The sequence below is a fragment of the Lactuca sativa genome, chromosome 5 (assembly GCF_002870075.4).
Source record: "Lactuca sativa cultivar Salinas chromosome 5, Lsat_Salinas_v11, whole genome shotgun sequence".
NCBI classification, from domain to species: Eukaryota; Viridiplantae; Streptophyta; class Magnoliopsida; order Asterales; family Asteraceae; genus Lactuca; species Lactuca sativa.
This window is the reverse complement of record NC_056627.2, coordinates 130,012,921-130,034,959: the sequence shown is the minus strand read 5'-3', so window position 1 is coordinate 130,034,959 and position 22,039 is coordinate 130,012,921. Positions and strand designations below refer to the sequence as shown.

General features: G+C 33.1%; 1 protein-coding gene and 2 long non-coding RNA genes across 3 annotated transcripts; 1 reads left to right on the top strand and 2 right to left on the bottom strand.

Annotated features, from left to right (window-relative positions):
• The first annotated feature begins 8,426 nt into the window (after window positions 1-8,426).
• Window positions 8,427-9,256, top strand: LOC122198019 (uncharacterized). Its single transcript, XR_006191825.2, has 2 exons — window positions 8,427-8,660; window positions 8,788-9,256. It is a non-coding gene; the product is annotated as an uncharacterized LOC122198019 (long non-coding RNA).
• Window positions 9,257-10,609: 1,353 nt separating this feature from the next.
• Window positions 10,610-11,796, bottom strand: LOC111880387 (uncharacterized). The gene is made up of 3 exons (XM_023876805.2): window positions 11,720-11,796; window positions 11,038-11,312; window positions 10,610-10,929 (listed from the first exon to the last, which is right to left on the bottom strand). Exons 1-3 carry the CDS (start codon window positions 11,794-11,796, stop codon window positions 10,610-10,612), a joined length of 672 nt encoding a protein of 223 aa, XP_023732573.2.
• Window positions 11,797-17,786: 5,990 nt separating this feature from the next.
• Window positions 17,787-21,198, bottom strand: LOC128126230 (uncharacterized). The gene is made up of 3 exons (XR_008223995.1): window positions 21,126-21,198; window positions 20,914-20,978; window positions 17,787-19,313 (listed from the first exon to the last, which is right to left on the bottom strand). It is a non-coding gene; the product is annotated as an uncharacterized LOC128126230 (long non-coding RNA).
• Between the last annotated feature and the right edge of the window lie 841 nt (window positions 21,199-22,039).

Genomic DNA, 22,039 nt, shown 5'->3' with positions numbered 1-22,039 from the left:
GACGCGTCAGAGTTTGACAATGGCTTTTAAGAGCTACGAATTCTAGTCGGTTTTAAGTCATACTTGCAATTATAATTGTTAGACTTATCCAAGTGCGAGATTGTTGGATTAAGTGTCTAAGACCATATAGATTAGATGCAATCCCTTCAGTCAATGGATATACATGTATAGATTAGTATATATACAACATTAGGGTAAACCCTAATATTGTGAGGTTAGTGATCGAGGCTTTCTGTCAATCGTCTTTGTGATAAAAACTGACTTCTTGGTGAAGACAAAAGCTCTTTTCTTGGTGAAAGGAATAATTAACAGAACTTATGTGTTATTTACTTTTTGTTGATTATTTTGCTTAGATTAGTTTTACTTTTTTTTATTTATACTTGAAGTGTATCTAATCAAACACATAACTTCAATTTGATTTCCACTAGCTTCTTTGGAGATGAGCTCTCCATCAAGGAAGAAGCCCCTTCGAGACACAATTAATTTGTTCTCAAAACCATATAGAATAACTATCTAATAGAATTTTTAGAATAGCCAGGAAATAACACATTTCAGCTATAGGTTCTAGTTTATCGTTCTCCTCGCGATGAACGAATACTTTGGATCCCCATATTTTGAAATGTGCAAGTGTGAGAGGTTTCCTATTCCTCATTACGGAAGGTTTCTTAGTGACCTTCTTAACTGGTAGGATGTTTAATATATTAGATGTTGTATCTAGGGCGTAGCCCTATAAACTTATGGAAAGCATAGCTCGAGTTAAGTATTCTACACCCTATCAAATCGGAGCACCCTGATATTTTTTCCTAGTTGGTTTCAACTTCCTTTAGGAATTCTTTGAACACTTCAAAATGTTTCTTGACTTATGCTTCATTAAATAAATATAACCATACCTACTAAAATCAATAAAAGTCACAAAAGTATCTTTCACCATGGCTTATGGGGGATTTGAACGGCCACACACATCGATGTGGATTAGGTCCAACGGATCCTTCCTTTGTTCATAGTTTCCCATGAAAGGAGATTTTGTCATCTTTCAAAGTATGCAAGACTCATATACATCATTCAACTTTAGGTCAAATGATTCTAACACCCCACCCTCTAGGAGCTTGGTGTGACAACTGTAAAAATTATGTTAACGTTCGTCAAACTTTATCATTTGCGAAAAAATGTATTAAACCTAATGTAACATATTCCACTTAATTTAATGCAAATAAAGTTTTATTCTTTGAAATGCATTCGGAATATCATTAAAATCTTCGATGTCTGTAGATCGTTTACGAACAAATACTTTTCATTATACATAAGTAATGATTTAACACATATGATTGAAATGGATGTATCTATTAGGTATTATTACGCATAGATGATACACTAAACAAAAATTACATGAAACTAAAATAGATAATAATATAAAGAAAGTCGAAAACGAAGTTTGTATTTAAAATTTACGAGCTTTCCTTTAAACCATTCAACCTAGTATAGAATTCTACCTCTAACTCATTTTGCCCGAAAACCCTGACATTGTTGTGGGTAACAACGAAGAGCAACCCGTGGGGTTCCTACCTTCGATGAACCTTCAGGCAATTTGTTCGGCTAGCTATGATGCCTCTCGGAGACAAATTTTTATGTTTTCTAGAACCTAAAATAGTCTATTATTTGAAAAGTTCGCTAATTTATGTTTTTCACTAGCAAACGACACTTTCACGCACATAAGCGGACTGCAACAAACGACATTCTATCGTTAAGTGTAACTTCAAACCATTCGTTCACATAGCTATACTATTCATCACATTAATGTTTTCATATATTACAGAGCATAAATTCGAATAGTAATTTATTGAATTTTAGCCTTTTTGCGAAAAGTTGGATTATGATGGCCTGTTGAACGCGGTTCGAGAACATGTCACACGATGCATTCTCGGTCACACACGTCACAAACTCTATATGAAAATCTAGCTGATAGCTGAAAAGTTAGTTGATAAATAATGACTTTTGGTAAAACAAACTGATAAACTAACTGAAATTTATAAACTGACATTGAAGAACGTGTTTTTCATAATTAATTAAGATGTATATTTGAAACAAATTTAAAAACTCATGAAAATATAATGTAAGTAACTTAAATATGTAACTTAAAAGTTACTTTTTTTGCTTACCAAAAATGACAACTTAAAAAAATTTGAAAAATAAGTTAGTTTATCAACCAAGTATGACGTGTCAAAGATAGCCTAAATAAGAATAAATTATGTGTACAAATGAAAATAAAATAAATAAAAGAATATATTTTAATGATAAACTCGCTATGCCCTGTCATAACAACTCTACACAAAATATATGTCCTAGAAATATAATAATACCCAAAAACCATGTATATAAAAACTTAAAAAGAAGTTTCCTTATAAAATGGACAGGTAGGCACAAATTGTATGTGAATCTCAATTTTTTTTCCAATAGTTTAGTATGTCTCATATAGAAAACTGTTGCTTTTATATTTATTTTGTCACTTTTTTTATCTTATTTACCATTGAACTTGTAGGGAAATTGACTTATTAGGGTAATTAAGTGTCTCATTTGTACTCATTTGGTCACTTTTTGTTTTTGTATCTCATTTACCATTGAACTTGTTGCAGGTGTTCATAGAAACAATTAAAACAGGCTATTGAAGGTTTCCGACAATTTCTTATCTCCGGCGATTCTCCGATCGTCTTCTCCGACGAACCTCCAGTAAAAATGAGTTTTTCTGACGGACTTTTCTCAACTACCATCCAAGCGGCACCCACCGCCGATGCTGCTACTTAACTTTCTCCACCCTCCCCCTCTCCCTTCTATCGATTTGCTGCCAGAAAAATGAAGAAGGGACGAGGCAGCAAGCCACCTGCCACCTCCTCCTGCCATTATCGAAACCCACCTACCACCTCCCTCTTGCCTCAGTAAACCACCATCACCACCTCGTGCTGCTTGCTGCTGCTACAAGTCATCCAGCCAAGACCCAATGATCCGTCGGAAAACTCATTTTTGCCGTAGGCTCACCGGAGAAGACGACCGAAGAGTTACCGAAGATAAGAAATTGCCGGAAACCTTCAATAGCCGGTTTCAATGGTTTCTGTAAACACTTACAACAAGTTTAATGGTAAATCAGATACAGAAAAAAAATGACTAAATAAATACAAAGACAACAGTTAATCCTCTTAAGTTTCCGATCTCATACGTTTCCGATCTCATACATTATATATACTAAATTATTTATTTAAAGAATTTGAATGAACAGATTTCTTGGAGATACGTGTAGCGTAGCAATTTTAATTCGCTATATGTGTTATTAATATATTACAGTTGGCATGCTTCAATATAGTATATAATAATTAGGTCAATGCTTACCGAAAGTCACGTTGCGTGCTTTGTGGTGGATATTAGGATGAGATAGATATTTATGATGCTTGCTACAGTCTGGGTGGTCCCTTATCAATAGCTATGGTAGTTGTTTCTTTTGTATGTACAGAGTAATGTAGCAAACTTGAAATAATTAAATGAGCTCTGTCATTGGTCAGGAAGCATTTGAACTCTGAACCATGCAGGAGACGGATCAGTCTTTTAATTAAGACCGGCTTTGTTAGGTTAGAGATTAACTGAGAGATCTATAATGGGCAATTGATTAGGATACGTGTACAGGATCATTTAGTCGTTGTTGGCTCTCTTAAGGAGATGTGATTATGATCCATACCAGATGAAGTACGTGTATGACTTGTTAACCATCGGAGATTGCTTAGAAACTAAAATGGTTGATGGTGTATCGCTATCCCTTAAACAGTCGTTTTATTTTTAAACTATTGTTTTAATAACATGTGACACTTTGCACTTATGTACTCATATATGACAAAGGAGCACTTTTTATCGTAATTCGTTTCAAACCCATGCAAAGTTATGGAGGGGGTGTTTGGATTAGCTTATTAGTTTATTGTTTATTAGCTTATTTGTGGTGGGAATAAGCAATAAGCAATAAGCATGGGGAGAGATGCTTATTAAAATTAGCTTATTTAGCTTAATAAGCTGGATTTTATCCAAACACTCAAAGTTAGCTTATTGTGGGAATAAGCAATAAACACCTCTTTTTTTTCTATCCAAACACTCCCTAAGTTTTGATCATATTTTATGATTCTTTTACTCATTAACAATCGGTACCGTTTAACCCTTTAATTAAAAAGATCAGATATGAATCACTATCGATCGGAGACGTGTATGACCCGCCCTCAAGAAAACAAAAGAAATATTGCTTTAACTCTAGAATTCACATTACTTTTTAACTGAAACAATTTAATATATATTAGAAAAAACATCATAAATGATCATGTGGTTTCCTTACATCTAAAGTTTAGTCCTCGTGGTTTAAAAACAATATATATGGTCTATGTGCTTTCAAAACTTTTGACAATTGGTCGTTATTGCTAACTCCGTTAAGTTTTGTCAGTTAATTGAAGGGATTTTCGTTATTTTACTGCCACAGAACCATTTATGATGTTTTCATTTATTTAAAAAATAAATAAATAAATAATATATATGCAAAAGGGTCTCTCTCATTATATGATCAACCATGTTTAGACTTCGTTACTCCTAGTATGCAAAGATATTATTTTCTCACTACATGCTCCTTGATTCTTGCTCTTTTCAAGTTGGTACAAGTTCTTAGGGCTTTTGATTTCAATTCGAGAATGATGATACATTATCTTTTCGTTTGGTAAATATAGTGTTTTTTGCGTACTTGGATTTCAATGTTGAAGAAGACCCAATTGCCAAAACTCGATTTTGAAACTCAATTTGGTTGTACCTTTTGATTATTTGAAAATGATGTATCTTGTTGTAGATGTCTTCGATCATATGCTCGCTTGCTTCGTCCTTCAATAAGCCCTAAAAGCAATATGCCTTCATCCACTTCAACCCACCGTCAATCTCATGCTTCACTGGTGATCATTTACATAGTGAACTTCAAAAATCAATTTATCTCCTTCCTACGCCTCAAATTAATTTGATTTGGTGCATCTTCTAGGGTCGGAAAACATGTCTAAGCAGTTCCCGATGGAAGGTTAAAAAGGTTACTGAGCAGATTGATACGTTAGGTTTGAAAACAAACTTTGACAAGGGTAACTTGGTTTCACTCGTAGCATGAATCCTTTTTGGTCATCTAAACTCCCGATTTCGATCTTCCCTCCTTTCATTTCTTTATGCGTTTTCTGTTCATTCGATTTTGCAGAAACTAATTTTCATTTTGTTGTTTTTTGTTGACCATGGTGGTTTTGATGTGTTTATGAATTGCGTTATAAAGCTTCAGAGAAGAGAGATTAGTTCAAAAGGAGATCGCGCTGACAGGATTTGCAATGCTGGAGAGGAGTTCAGAAACATTCACTTACAAGTTGTTAATCCTACTCGTTTTCTATTTACCAATTTCTTTCATTTTAAAGTTAAATCTGGTTCTTAAAGTTAGGTTCTTTTTGTTGTCATACATTTCTAGGAGTAAGATACTCATGTTCCAAAGGGACACTACTCTGTAGTAACTTCAAACAACTTTTAAGAATTTCAAAGTACTTTGCTCGATTTCTTGCCTCTTTTTGTCTCTTTTCATGTTTTTGTTGCATTTTTTGTTGAATAGGGTTTATTGGAAGGTCAATTGAACTTGGTTTCTTTAGGAGGAGCAGTTCTGGAACCAATAACGATGCTAACAAACATCTAATATCAAACAACTTTTAGAATTTCAAATTGATTTCCTAGGTTGGTTTCCTTTTTTGTTTCTTTTCACGTTTTTACTGCATTTGGGTAAAATAGAATTTGTCGGAAGCTCAATTGCACTTCTTTTCTTCATTATCTATTGTGTGAGAGAGACCCTTTTACATATTAATTTATTGAGAGAGAGACCTTTTACATATTAATTTATTTGTTTAAATAAGAGAAAATATTATAAATTGTCCATGTGGTAGGGAAATGACGAAAACACCCTTTAGTCAACAGACAAAAATTAACGGAGTTCGCAATAAGGATCAATCGTCAAAATTTTTGAAAGCACAGGGACCATCTATGATGTTTTTAAACCATAGAGACTAAACTTCAGATTTGGCGAGACCACAGAGACCATTTATGAGGTTATATATATATATATATATATATATATATATATATATATATATATATATATATATATATATATATATATATATATCATTAACAAGTAAGTGGATTCATTCCACTTGAGTTTTTTGAAATGCATTGTGATGTTTATATTTTCTGATACATTTTTGCAATAATAGACATTTGTTTTGTTTTGGAAACATTATTTATTAAATTATATTTGAAGTTTGTTTTGGATAGCGATTCATGTTATATGTGTTGTAATGAATAATTATAGTCTAATCTTAATATTGTAAATGGATCCGGTAAAAGGGTTAAAAATCGGTTGATCCGATGGATAGGGATGAGTATAATTATTCAAAACCCTGCAGGTTACTGTTCGGGTTTGGATTAGTATTTAAAAATTGTTTAATGTGTTTGGATCAAAAACGATCTATGTTATTTACAGGGGTGGATTTAGGGGTTCCTTGGGTCCTGCCACTACTTCGTTTTGGTTTATAATCGATTTATAAGAATAAGAAAATGTTTTTTTTTTTTTGTTTTTTTGAGTTATTTTTTTTGTATCAAGCTATTATAGAGATATATATATATATTTGTATTTTGGGAAGGGATAACATAAACATATTGTAACTCGTGGTTGCCTCGCCCCTTCATCTATTTTCTTTATGGGTGTTGCTAATAATACACCCTTTAGACACCCTATTGACATTTTTTTAAAGTCAACCAATAATTAACTGTTTATAATCAGCTTTTCCGAAAAAAAAATACAATTTCAACCAATAAAAATATTTAAAAAATTAATTAGGGTGTCCATATTGCAATATGGGGTGTCTTTTTAGCCAACCCTTTCTTTATAAGTTGCCAGACAAGATGCCTGCTCCAACAAGAAAAGATAAATTGGGTTTGAATTAATTAGAATTGGCTGCTAAATTCTTTTAGGCTGCAACTAATTCTCTTATTGGGTTGTTAAATATAATGTTGGCAACTTTCTGTCCAACTCCTCATGATGCAAAAACCGATATAAAAACTTGTATGAATCAGTTCATTTTTCGTGAGATTGAATATCAACGAGTCAGGAAGACATCTGTAAAAATTTAGCTCAACTGGAAAACGTTTGCCTCTTTGTCTAATGGTTTAAAGAAAGTCGTGCAATATTGTCAAAATCCTAAAATTAATTGTGGCTCACAGATTTTGCTAGTGGACTTCTATCGTGGTTGTAAGGTATTCAATATGGCTTTAACGATGCTCCAAAATACAATCTTTCTCGAACAAATCTACATAAAATTAGCTTAAAGACATAAGAATATCATAACAATAAAACTAAGGGTAAATATTATAAAAGTCACTAAGTTTACATCAAAATTCTAATTTCATATTGTGTTTAATTTGTTTGAAATTAGAAATCTTGTTTTTCAATTTGTTACAATTCTGACCACTTGACTGGTCAACCTGATTATCTGTAGACGTGACATGATAACATGTCATTTTTTTGACGTGACATTTTGACATCACATGACATGTTGACGTGTGAAAATTGAACTTTTTTTTTTCACAAAAGATAGTTTTTTTTAATCAAATTTGACATTCATTTTTAATTTTTCTTTCAATTATGACACTCCATATTTTGTTCCAAATAAAACATCATATTTTTTAAATTTTGTTAATGTTGGCCATTTTCAGGAACACGATTGTTCGAGAGCCAGATGGAATGTTGGCTTTAGCTAGTGATTATATATTCGTGTAACTTATCTTCATGCATACTAAAAGCAAATTAATAAACAAATTACACCATAGTGCCATATATATATATATATATATATATATATATATATATATATATATATATATATATATATATATATATATATATATATATATATATATATATATATATATATATATATATATATATATATATATATATATATATATATATATATATATATATATATATATATATATATATATATATATATATATATATATATATATATATTAAAGACAAAACTGTAAATTTGGTCCTTGTGGTATTCAAAAAACTTTGGATAGGGTCCAAAAGTTTTCAACTTACATGGAAGGTCCAAAATCAAGGTTTTTGTAGGTTTTTGGTCCAAAAAAACTTAAAAAGATGGTTTTACCCTTGTGATTTCTTTTTTATATTTTTCCTACTTCGTCAAATACTATTTTAATTTAAAAAGAAAAAGATAAAAAAATTAATTATCCCCCCAGCTCTCTCTCTCTCTCACTCACTCACACACACACACACACACACTCTCTCTCTCTCTCTCTCTCTCTCTCTCTCTCTCTCTCTCTCTCTCTCTCTCTCTCTCTCTCTCCAGATAAGAGGGGACTGGTCCTAAATACTTCTTTCCTATAGTGTTCATGCTTTGGTGAAGAAATCAATTCCACCACCATTATAGAATCCACAACCCAATTGATTACTCAAGAAATAAAACTTCCCTCCTTCAATATTGTATACATAATCTGAAGCAAATTAGGGCAAGGGAAATTTGGTACAACCCATCAACGCATAGAGAAATCTACAGGTTCATATTGATTCATGTTTTCCCTTTTCTGAAATCTCTGGCATGAATTGTGTTTTTAAACCCAATCATGAATTACTTGATTGATTTGGAGCGAAGGAACCCTAATTTAGGGGTTTCAGATTTTCAGTTCGTCTACTTGTGTCACTGGTGTGAGTTGAGGAAAAAGAAAGGTAGAGTGACGGTACAAGAGGGGTAAGGGTAGATCCATGGGCAAAGGAGATGAAGGAGCGATGAGAAACAATATCCACCTGGAAGTCACGATATTTTGGGGAGAATACTCAATCTGTTCTTTGACAATAACCTTTGGAGCCGGTTTACCTGAATCGGAGCTTAACTGGATGTAATCGTCATCCTATCGCCACTTCCCGCTAAGGGCATCGACACTTAAGTTCTTCCTCAAGATATACAAGGCATCGACACATCAATTCTTCTTCAAACTCTTGGATTGAACCCACTTTGTTTCTTCTAGGTTTAATCTCTCATTCTTAGAAAAACTATAATCTAAATCTATGGTATTTGTAATCTAATTTTGGTGATTGAACGATTTCGTGTTCCAAAATCAATTTTGAAGAACAAATGGTTTTGTGTTTATTTTCTGGGTTTTGTTGGTGTTCTATATTTCGTATTCATATAAGTGTGTTTCTTTCCAGAAGGAAGCCTACACATACACACATACATAAATCGATTATAGATTGGATTTTGTGGGTTTTCTTTTGAGAGAGATATTTCAGTGTGTATTGATGTTCATCAGAAATCAGTGGAGTCACTAGTGAAATGAGAGAGAAAGAGTCAAAGAGAGAGAGGAGGGGATAGAGAGAGTGAGAGAGAGAGAGAGAGAGAGTGAGTGTGTGTGTGTGTACGGTGGGGTGGGGATGGAAAATTCATTTTATTTTATATCAAAATAGCATTAAAATACTTATAGAAAAAGGAAAAAAGAAATCAAAAGGGCATAATCGTCTTTTTAAGTTTTTTTTGGACCAAAAACCCAGAAAAACCTTGATTTTGGACTTTCCATGCAAGTTGAAAACTTTTTGGACCCTATCCAAAGTTTTTTGAATACCACAGGGACCAAATTTGCAGTTTTGTCTATATTAAAAGTGGTTGGGTTTATCTACAGTCACTTTTCTATCTTTTGGACATTGCCCACAATGTTTTAAGCTTTTTGTCAGTTTTGGTCCAATTCATTGTGGTTTCCAGCTTTAGTCCCCCTGGCTTCTTTTTGATGGTCAGGGACTTTTAGCCCAATAGTTTCTATGGTTTTATATAATTCCCTTTATTTATTTTATTTACCTCCTGTTCCTCGAAACAGTAACTTAGACTACTAGGTGTGAGCAACATGTTATCACATGTTACCACACCCAAAAGGTGTCATGTTAGCATCCTACTCATACATGGTGTTATAACACCCAAGGTGGAAATGGGCAACATCTAATAACATGTGATAACACCAATTATTTTCTATTTTTTTTTTATTTTTTTTTTTGATGTTTTGTTTTCTATATTTCGAATTTTTTTTATTTAACGCGTTATATTTGAAATGTAAAAATAAAATTTTAATAAATCTTAAATTAAAAACAACATAAAAAAATTACAACAAAACACAAACACAATTAAAAACCTAAAAAAACAAAAAAACAAAAAAAAAAACGATAAAACATACATTTTTTGCCCTAAAACTATTCATCTTCATCTTCGTGACCAACATAGATATAATCCGCCAAGTCTTCACGAAGTTGCATGTGTTTTCGCTGATCTTGAATATCAACCACTCTATGTAAATATTCTGATGTCCCTGGTTGAAATTGCACATGTCTTGGTTCCGTAGGCGAATACGTTGCAATATTGCGTCCTTTATCTTCGACAACCATGTTATGCATTATGATACATGCATACATGATATATCGTAGAGTATCTAACTCATAAGATCTCGCTACATGTTCAACTATGTGTCATTTTGATTTCAAAACCCCAAAAGCACGTTCAACGTCCTTACGTGCTCCTTCTTGTCGTCTCTTGAAATATTTGTCTCTTGGATCTATTGGGTGCCGAAACGCCTTCACAAACGTGGAATATTGTGGATATATTCCGTCTGTAAGATAATACCCAAACTTATATTCATTTCCATTCACTGTGAAAGCAGCATCCGGGGCTTTTCCTGACAAAAGGTCGTCAAATATTGGTGATTGATCGAGAACGTTGACGTCGTTGTTAGAACCCGCAACCCCGAAAAAAGCATGCCAAATCCATAAATCTTGTGAAGCAACAGCCTCTAATACCAACGAAGGCGCTCCATGATGACCGCTTGAATACTAGCCTTTCCACGCCACAGGGCAATTTCTCCATTTCCAGTGTGTGTAGTCAATGCTCCCAAGCATACCCGGAAAACCATGTCTTTCTTCATGCGCCGCATATAGTTGTTGCATATCATGCAACGAAGGTTTGTGCAAGTATTGGTCACCGAAGGTTTCGACAACACCTCTTGCCAATAAATACAAACTTTCTCGTGCGGTCCTCTCAGACATTATCATATAATCGTCAACAGAATCGGGTGACTCCCCCATTGCCATAAGTTTAATTGCAGCAACACATTTTTGCAGCCCTGTGAAGCCTCGTTTGCCTCTAGCATCATATCTCATTTGGAAAAATTCATATCTAAATAAATATTAAACATGTAAAAATTATATTTATTTTTATCTATAATTAGCATTTTATAAATTAAAAAAGTTGAAACAAACGATACCTAAATATATAGTAAACAAACGATACCTAATTAAATATTAAACATATAAATTTGTATTTATTTTATCTAAAAGTGACATTTTGTAAATTATAAAAGTTGAATCAAACGATACCTTGCTTCCATAGCGTTGGCTATCCTTTCGAAGACATTTTTTCGCAAACGAAATCTTCTTTTGAAATCGCTTGGCTGGTAGACACAATTTTCCGCAAAGTAATCGTTAACTAGCCATCGATGCCCTTTCTCACGATCTCTATTTAACGGCGCACGTCGCGTGAGTAGTGGAGTTGGATCTGGCTATAGTAGGCTGTCTGTGTAATACTGGTACATCATACTCACGAACAAATCGTCTTCGTCATTATCATCATTGTACGGATGAGCCGGATCAAATTCATTCATAGTTGGTTGATTTTTGTGTTTGTGTTTTGAGTGATATAGAAATAGAGATAGATATAGAGAAATATGTGTAGTAAAAAGAATATTGAGGTATATATATAAAAGGAAAATGTAATTAGTAAATTTTTTTTTATTAAAGTTACCGTTTTTAAACGGTTGAATTTGCAAACGTTCGAATTTTCACGCGTTACCGCACGTTACCACCATCACACGCCATAACGTAACACCTAATAACGGGAGGGGGGGCGGTGTTCCCCCGTTATGGCGCTGCCACATCAGATAACGCCATTTTGACGTTGCCCACACCCGGTTGTCTTAGAAGTTACATGGCGTTGTCTGTGGTTTTCCACTGTTTTGATGGGTACGTGTGAAAAGCATGGAGAGCCTTTTCATTTCAGGTTAAACCAAAACATCTCTCTCACCCGACATAGTCTTCTTCAGGCCGGTCCTCACATAGTCACACAACCATTTTGTTCCGTCGTTGTTCCCGTTTTTTCTCGCTAATCCGAATGTCATTGCGGTGTTGGATTGCAAATCGTTTGCTCATATGTTTGATATGGAAATCATGGAGAAGAAGAACATTCTTGTCGGTGGTTTCATGCCTAACACTAATTTCACCGGAGATCGGCGCGTTTGTGCTTATCTAGCTACAGCTGAGCCTCAACATGAACAGGTATGTTTCGATTTTACATCATTTCGTGCCAATTTTGCAATCGGTTTATGATTTACATATGATTTTGTTCAATTTAGGGCTATTTGGAACACAATTATATGAGTTTATTCAAATCTGCATCAGTTTTATAGAATTAATACACAACAACTTTGCCCATTTGACCTGTAAATCATTTTCCCAAATCTGCAACAAGTCTACCAACTCACTGCCTTCACATTTGATGTCCCCTCAGAATAAAGAAATTAGGATCAGCTTGATAGAAAAAACAATAATTATATATTGAGAGTAGTTATTTAAGAGTCGATGAACAACGATATTCGCTTTCATTAGAATACTACCTTATCTCTATTCCTAAGACTCAAAATCTGCAGCATATAATACCATTTTATTTTGTATAGTTTTTGATGTTTTTTCCTTTTGTAAAATTTCAGTAATACAATGCTCATAATGACGATGATGAAATATGGGAATATCACCAATTTGTATACATGGTATAGATGTATTTTGTGTCAACTTTGAGCTTCATGTAGTTTAATTTCAACAAAACGAATTATATTTGCAATAAAGCAATTTCTTGTGAAGTTTCATTGGGAATGTCGTCGAACATTGTAACAATGCTTTGTATTTGGAAATAATTCTTCAATTAGTTAGATTTTTTAAAGTATAGTGCTTTTATAGGAAAAAAATGAAAGTAGCATGCTACAACAAATGAGTATCAACGGAAAAATAACACCTTTCATCCAGCGCAATGGTCGGGGAAACCTTCCTAGTATATATTAATTTGCCAACTTTTAAAGATACATATATTTATTTAATCTATTTTATTAGTTAAAACATTTGACTTGAAATTGACGTATCTAATTATCCGTTAATGTAATTAAAATTTTATAAGTTAATAAGATTAAGGTTTTGCATAATAGGATTTAGGCTATGTTTAGCATGGATAAACTAGCTTTTTTTTTTTTTTTTTTTGTAATTTGGAGTTTTGTAATACCACAAAAGCGTTTGATAAACTAAAATATAAAAATACCACAAAAGTATCTTCTCATAGCTCATAAACTAAGTTTTTGATAATCTACTTAAGATAGTTTATTGATAAACTAAAATATAAATTAAAAGCTAATTTTTTAACTAGCGTTAAACAAATCTTTGTATTTATTTATAAATAACTTACTGATAAACAGGGCGTTCTAAACATATTTTGGGCCTAGGACGAGAGGAAAAAATGAGCCCTTAAAATACATAAATGTAATCTACTTAAGATACTTTATTGATAGACTAAAATATAAATTAAAACCTAATTTTTTTAACTAGCGTTAAACACATCTTTGTATTTATTTATAAATAACTTACTGATAAACAGGGCGTTCTAAACATATTTTGGGCCTACGGCGAGAGAAAAAAATGGGCCCTTAAAATACATAAATGTCTTCAAGTTTTTTATAATAACTCAATAATTGAAAGAAAATTAATTGTCCTATCTTCTAAATATAATAATTTCTATAATAATTTTGGGCTCTTTTAAAAGATGGGCCCTGGTCGCTCCTACCGCCAACCCTTTATGAAGGGTCTGCTCATAAACTAAGGTTAATATTTTAGAACATGTATTTTTTATAGATAAAGACAAGGATTAACTGATTAATCATGTGTAGATTAATACATGCTAACCAAATGGTTTTTATAAAAATATTAAGTTAATATAATCTAGATTGATATCCATCATTTAATTTAGTAAAATATGCAATATTGTAATCGATTCCTTATCATTAGTTAAAGCGAACGATCCCTTGGTAATTAAATGTAGATGTAAAATTCTAAAAGTCAAATATAGTGTCTTGTATAGTTTCGCATTTTATGTTATTTTACTAAGTCATGTTTGTGCGAAGTGTAATGTTTAGACTTAGTATATTTTTTGTACACTCATGTTCCCTGTGAATAGGGACTAAGGATAGAAGTAGAGGATAACTTTCGGAAACATAAATATCCTTTCTGCTTATTCTGTAATCAGTCTTCATCAATATAAGATCTGATTAATATTTACTCTTCGTGCTCTTAATCTTCAATTACTAAAATCTAACTTTGCTTTCTAAAATCTCAATAACAATTCTCATCAATTGGTATCAGAGCAGGATTCAAACTGCTTAGATCTGATTTTCGTGTTAGAATCATTAATTTGCTTTTTGAGTTGCAACTTTACTCAAAATTTTCCGCGCATTTTGGTTTTGAAAATCACATTTGATCTTCAGATTTGAATTGATTCTGTCTTTGAATTGTTAAGTCGAGTAATCGATTAGTGATTTGTGATCAATTCATTTGATCAAATTCTCAATTTCATCAAGTTTTTCAAGCTTTCTGAAAATTTCTGTGTTCATCAATGGCGAATTTCAATATGAATACAATGACTTCCTTCTCTCACTTGCTTGGTTCTTCAACCAAAATTCTGATGTTAATTCCAGAATACTATGATCAGTGGGTTGATAGAATGGAATATTACTTAAATGGAATTGATGAAGAACTTTGGAATTGTATTGATGGAACAGTGAAAGCTCCTGCAAATGTTCAACCAATTGGATCATCTACTGCATTTGCTGAAGCTGCTGATCAACAGAAACGACTGAAGAATAATGAAAAGAGATGCATGAGGGAACTAAGAGGTGCTCTACCTCCTGTGGTTTACAATTACATCCGTAGTTGTAAAACAGCCAAGGAGATCTGGAACACTCTAAAAGAGAAGTATCAAGGTAGCAAAAAGACGAAGATCAACTCTGTGAAGCAATGTTTAGTTGAACTGAAGGAATTCAGACAAAAGGATGCAGAAACTCTTGAAAATTACTATGATCGTCTGAATGAGCTTATGTATCGCTGCAATAGGTATGGAATCACTAGGTCTCTCATGGAGTTCAATTTAACTTTCATTATGGGTCTTCGTAAGGAATGGCGAAGTGTGAGCATGATGATTAAGAATCAACAGAGTTTTGATACAACTAAATTGAATGATCTCTACAATCAATTAAGAACACATGAATGTGAAGTTTCAGAAATGTATGAAGAATCAAAACAAAGTATTGGAGGTCCTTTGGCTCTTGTTTCAAAGATATCAGAAACTAATGTTAATGAAAAAGATGGTTCAGATGAAGAAGGATTTTTGATGAACTCTGATGATGAAGCTGTGGCATTCTATTCAAACAACAGAGTTAAGAAGTTTTTCAAAAAGCCTTTAATCCAAAAGGAAAGGCTAGTGATGTGAAGAATGCAGTCACAAGAACTAGAGGGGAGGAGAGGAAGAAATTGGAGAAAGCTGATGAAAAACAAAAAGATGCAAAAGAAGTGAAGAAGCTGAAAGGTGATTCAGGAATTTACTGTCACTATTGCAATGGTGCGAATCACTTCGCAGCTAATTGCATGTTGCGAAAGAAAGAAGAGAAGAAAGAAAAACTTAAAGATGAAGCATACTACTCTGAAAAGATTGAAGAGATACGTGCTAAGACCAAACGAGTGTCTTTGGTTGCGAAAGGTGAAACTGATAATGAAGAAAGTGGTACGTATCAGATCTGGTCTTCAGGATCTGATGACGAGGAAATGAGGCATCCCACACATGGAGCAATGTTCGCAAGTTTTGAAGATTGCGAAGAGGAAATTTCAGGAAGGTGTTTCGTATCCAAATCCACAGACAAATCACCCATGACAACCAAGGTACGTGCAATACTTGAATCTTTTAATATTCCTTTATCTGCTTATGATGCTGAAATTGTTTCATTTGATGATACTGTGGCTTATTTTGATTCTGTTATTGTGTCTGCTAGTACTGAAGCTCAAAAATTAAATTTGCAACTAGGAAAGACACGGAGAGAATTAGAAATAAAGAGGAGCAGAGTAGAAAAACTTGAAATGCAGATCAAAAATATAGATTATGATAGGAATAATCTTACAAATGATGTTAGGTTGTTGCTAGCACAAAGGAACATATATTGTAATTCTGCTAAACGATTGTATGCAAAATTAACTGCTTTACATCATTCTTCTGACATTAGCAAAGAACAACATAGGAAACTTTTACCTTTTCTTGAGTATGAACGTGAAAAAGTTGATGTTGTTTCTTATGATTGCGAAAGTACAATTGCTCAATTTGACAAAATACCTGATGATAGATATACATACGGTATTGTCAAAATTAATGAATTTCTGAATGCTGATGAGTTGGTTAACATTGTAAATGAAAGCTTGACAAAGAGTGAACAAGTGAAAATCTTAAAGAAAACAGAAAATTCAACTCTTGCCTCACAATTCAATTATGCTGATATTGATGAAAATTCAGATAATGTGAGTGAAATCAGTGAGATAGAAGAGGAAGAAGAGATTGATTGTTCTCAATTGTCATTTATTAATATCACATCTAAGATCAAAGATAAAGAAATAATAGTTGATTCAATAGTAGATGATGAAATTGATAAACCTTCAATTTCGCAACATTGTAAGTTTGATAATGTGGAAGTTGAAAGCTGGAAATCTGATGATACTGATGAGAACAAAGAAGTAAAGAAAGATTCAAATGAAACATCTCAACGAGTTGTGGTTGATCAAGTGTTTGAGAATACAAAAGAATTTGACAAAATTTTAAATGACAAAGGCGCACATTATTTGGAAACTAACACTGTGGTATACCCAAATTTTGTATGCACTGATAAAACTCTTTTTCCAAATCAAGTTTTTGTCACTACTGGACACTACTAGAAAAACAGCCTTTTACGACGTGCAATCAATGACACGCGCTAATAGAGGATACGCATTTGTGCGTGCCCTAAAATCGATGTCAGTTTTCCAAAATTTAAAGGATAGAAGACACGCATTTGTGCGTGCCGTACAATTAGTGTCAAACAAAACAAAATTAAAAACACGGAGGGCGCTTATTTTAAGTGTGTGTCGTCTACAAATGTCGCTTTATATTTTTTTAACTAAACGCGCGTTTTTAAATAGGGATCTGAAATTCTAAAATTTTGAATACCCCGCTTCTCACTCTGATCCTATGGGTCGCCTTACCTCTCGCACAGAGCCATTCTCTCCCTTTTCCCTCTCTCTCTCTCTCTCTCTCTAACCCTAGACATAACCACTGGCCATTCATGTTCCTTCTTCCCAGCCGCTATATTCTTCTTGCTCCATATAATAAAATCGGCGACCAAACAATCAGGCTCACTTCTTATTTTGCTTCTCCGTCTCCTACAAAAACCCTAGTTTCTATCACCACTTCTTTTTCCTCACCGACGATCTCATCTAAACCTCATTCTTCCGTTCTTTTCTTATACTTCTTAAACCCCGCTTCAAAGAACTAGGGATGCGGACATCACAAAATCCTTCATAGAACCGGCGATTGGGGATCTGCAACTCTTCACGTTGACAACGCCCTACTGCAACTTACGGTGGGGCCCAATGGTGAAGCAATTACATAACACGGTTGACTACTCTGGAGTCCTCACTTTTTCTGTGTGGGAAGAGGGTAAGAGGATGAAGAGGTGGAAGATTTTCAAAAGTCAAGGCTGAAGAAGGAGAAAAATATTCAACGGTACGTATTTACTTTCGTATTCATCTTCTTCCTATGTATCTTCCCGTAAATACAAAATTAATCCCACTATTGAATTAGTGAATTGGGGGTTAGGGTTTGGAGTGATTTGGGGAGAATATGAGATTGGGTAGTCTTCTTCCTATCTATCATCTTCCTCTACATATAAATCCACCCCTCATCGTCATCTAAACACAAATTAACCTTCATACTTCTTCACTCAGAAGGGTTCAGAAACAAGCTCAAAGCCTGAACACAAGATCCCCATGATGTCCATATCTCGATCCAGCCTGCTTCTGAGCCTTCTGCTTTCTCTTGCTTTTACTACAATATTCGCATAAACACATAACTATGTGTTCAAAGTACACCCTTATATTATACATAGTGTACCATAATCATCATATACGTTTTTTGTGCAACTAATGTTCATGTTAATTTCAACAGTTATGCAAGATGGTATTACATCTTTTCTTTTACTTAGCCCTTGTGATGCGTCTTAGACAACATGAGGAAACTGTAATGCAAGATGGTATGACATCTTTTCTTTTACTTAACTCAATCTTTAATTTCTATTTCAGTGAATATTTATGCTTTCTGCATCTATCTATACTTTGGGTTGGTTTCTTTTTTGTGTTATGTTGCTGTTTGTTGGAATTTGAAATTCCCTTATTTAAGGTTCTATTGAGTTTTCCTCCTGTTGCTGTTTGTTGGGAATTATGATGTTGATATTTACCTTTTCTACCCTCAAATTTCAGGTACGTGATTACATCCATGTTGTAAATTTAGCAGATGGACACACTGCTGCTTTGAAGATACTCTCGGACCGTAATATAGGTGTGTATCTCTTTCTGATTGCAGATGACATTTTTTAGTTTTGGAAATTTTGTTCTGTTTGACATTAAATCAAACCATTATCTTTTTTTTAGGCTGTGAAGTCTACAACTTAGGAACGGGTAAGGGCACATATGTGTTGGAGATGGTAGCAGCTTTTGAAAAGGCATCCGGAAAGGTATTACAATTACAATCTTGTAAATATGTTATCTAGTTTCTACCCAATGTTGATAAAGAAAATATACTTGTATTTAGTTGTTTATTTTAAGAAAATTTACCCAAGTATAGCAATCTCATCCAAATCCCAACAATTTTCACTGCTATAATAATAATAAAACCGAAAGTAGGCGTCAACCTGTAATGTTTTTGTTTGTCCAGCGAATTCCTGTTGTGACAGCTAGGCGTCGACCTGGCAATGCTGAGGTGGTAAAAACCTTACACTAGCTTCTGGGAATCTTAAAACTGCAAGATCAACTGAAAATTTTACAAATTAATTATAATTTTCAGAAACAGGTGGAAGGTTTGTTAATTTATAATCTAAATACTACTACTAAATGGGCTCTATAGCACATAGCAGCCAGTTCTTAATCAAGCAGTCAGTACCGTGTTAACTTTTTTTATAAATAAATGCAAATAAAGAAGTTTTTAATTAAGGAGAAACCAAGGAACTTGATTCCATTGGTATGTATACATGCCTTGCATATGCCTAGCAGAGCACCTGGTCAAAAATAAACTGAAATTATAAGACAATTAGATAACATAATTATTAACAAAGAAAGGCTTGAATGAAACACTAACACAATTCCATTAGTCTATGAATTGCATAGAATCAAACAAACTGATATATTACAAAGCATGATTTTGTCAAGCTTAAACTTTTTACATTTTGAACTGAAAGTTGCAGCCAAGGCCACAAGCTCAAGAATTGCATACAATATATTTAAAAATCTATAACACAGAAAAAAGAAAATTGGAGTTGATTTTCAGATTTATACATATTTAGAAAATAGAATTCACAAACAATATCTATCCTAATGACCAATGCAGTTAATCTAAATCGATAAATAGGACTAAGACAAACTGCTATAGAAGAGCCATCATAATTAAACAAATAAAGAACCAACATGACATTTAAAGATAGTACAAATAGAGAATGAAACAGAGGGCACTACGAACATGTTATAACTCCACTTATGACCTGTGTTTACATAAATATAATTTAGAGTCAGGGTATTGTAGGTTGCAGTTTGTGTCAAAAAGATACTGAGTTGAAACCCCCAAAATTAGAGTTTATATATATATATATATATATATATATATATATATATATATATATATATATATATATATATATATATATATATATATATATATATATATATATTGCATGTTATCCTTAGATTATATAATGTGTCAAATGGACTTCTCCAGTTTTTTAAATATCCCACAAAAAGACACCTGATAGTAACAAATATATAAGGATTGACATATCATCTTTCAAGTGCTAATTTTGCAAATAACCTATATTGAGTATTGGTTAAAAGAAAAAATAAATAATAATAACTACATGAAATAATGAACTTTTCAAAATGTCTCATTCCATTATAATATCTTTGTGACTTAATGTTTTGGAACTTGATTGCTTATTGATAGTTGTTTGATTCTGGTGTTCTATTTTTCAGAGAAACTGGATGACTAGCTAATCCAAAGGCTTCCATTTACGGATTAGTCGCCTCTTCCTCTTTAAGAAAATTAGGGCGTTCATCAAGAAACCTTCAATTGCAGTTGATAACTCAATATTTAAGGGTCCTAATCAGGTATTTTGTTTTCCCAAAACATGAACATTTGTAAAGTGAGACTGAGAGCCACTTGGTATAAAAAAAAAATACATCTTTTCTACTGTAGTGCCAGAGAGTGTAAAAAACAACTGACCAATTAAACTGTTATCATTTCCAAGATCCTTGTTCTCCTAAACAAAAAGATTCAACATTTTATAAAATTAACCAATTAATGTAATGTAGTACATATTTGCTAATGATTTATATGAAAGAAGGTAAAGTACCACTTTGAGAAATGGTTCCAAGGCAGTTTATTAGTTCTTCTTTGGTCATTCCAATACCAGTGTCTCTACAATAAGGGTAAAAAAGGTTTATAAATCTCTTGTAGAGTTGTATTTTATGAGGAAAGATTCAAGAATGAAGAAAAGTAAGTAATCTTATGATATTGTGATTGTCCCTTTTTCTGGATCAGGTTTAATTTGGATTTCAAGCTCACCAGCATCTCCAAGTAATGAGGGATCCGTTACACTTAAGAACATCAGCTTATCAAGAGCATCACTTGCATTACTAAAAGAAGGTTTCTTGTTAGAACTTTTGTTTTTAAAAACGATAAAAGATGGAAATCAAGCATGAAACATGTAGACTGTAGAGATGTTTTTACATGTAAATTTATATATTGTAAGAAATAGAATTGTAAGACATTAAATTTTATGAAATGGATTATATTTTTTGTATATGATATTTTATTTTCTATTGTGATGCATTAAATGCAAATTTAATTTGAAAATTAGTAAATCTATAAAAAATATTTTTTTTAAACATTTAAAATTATGATACGCAAACATGCGTGTCATCTTCATTTATGACATGGCCTTTCTTGACAGAGGCTTTCTTGATATGCATTGCGTGTCATTAACACGCGCGTCGTAAGGTTACGACACGCGAATGCGTATCGTCTTCCTATATGACAGGGCCTTCCTTGATACGCATTGCGTGTCGTAACCGTGCGTCGTAAATGCACGTCATAAATGCGCGTCGTCTATAGACGACGCGCAAAAGCGCGTCATCTCTCTTTATGACAGGGCCTTCCTTGACACGCATTTGCGCGTCGTCTGAGCGTTTTACGACGCGCAATGAGCGTCGTAAAAGGCCTTTTTTCTAGTAGTGGGAAATGCTGAGAAAGTTCATCCTGAATTCAACAAAATGATTGAAAAAGATAATCTAAAGTCAACCACAGAAAGTTTTTTCGCAAATCAAAACACAGAAGAAAACAATTTAACTCAAAATTCTTATGTGTTTCAAAAACAAAAATCATTGAAAAAATGGGTAGTTAAAGATGAAAAACCAAACAAAATTTTTGAAAAAGTGGAAAAACCAAAGTCTGAAGTGAAATTAAATTCTCATGATTTC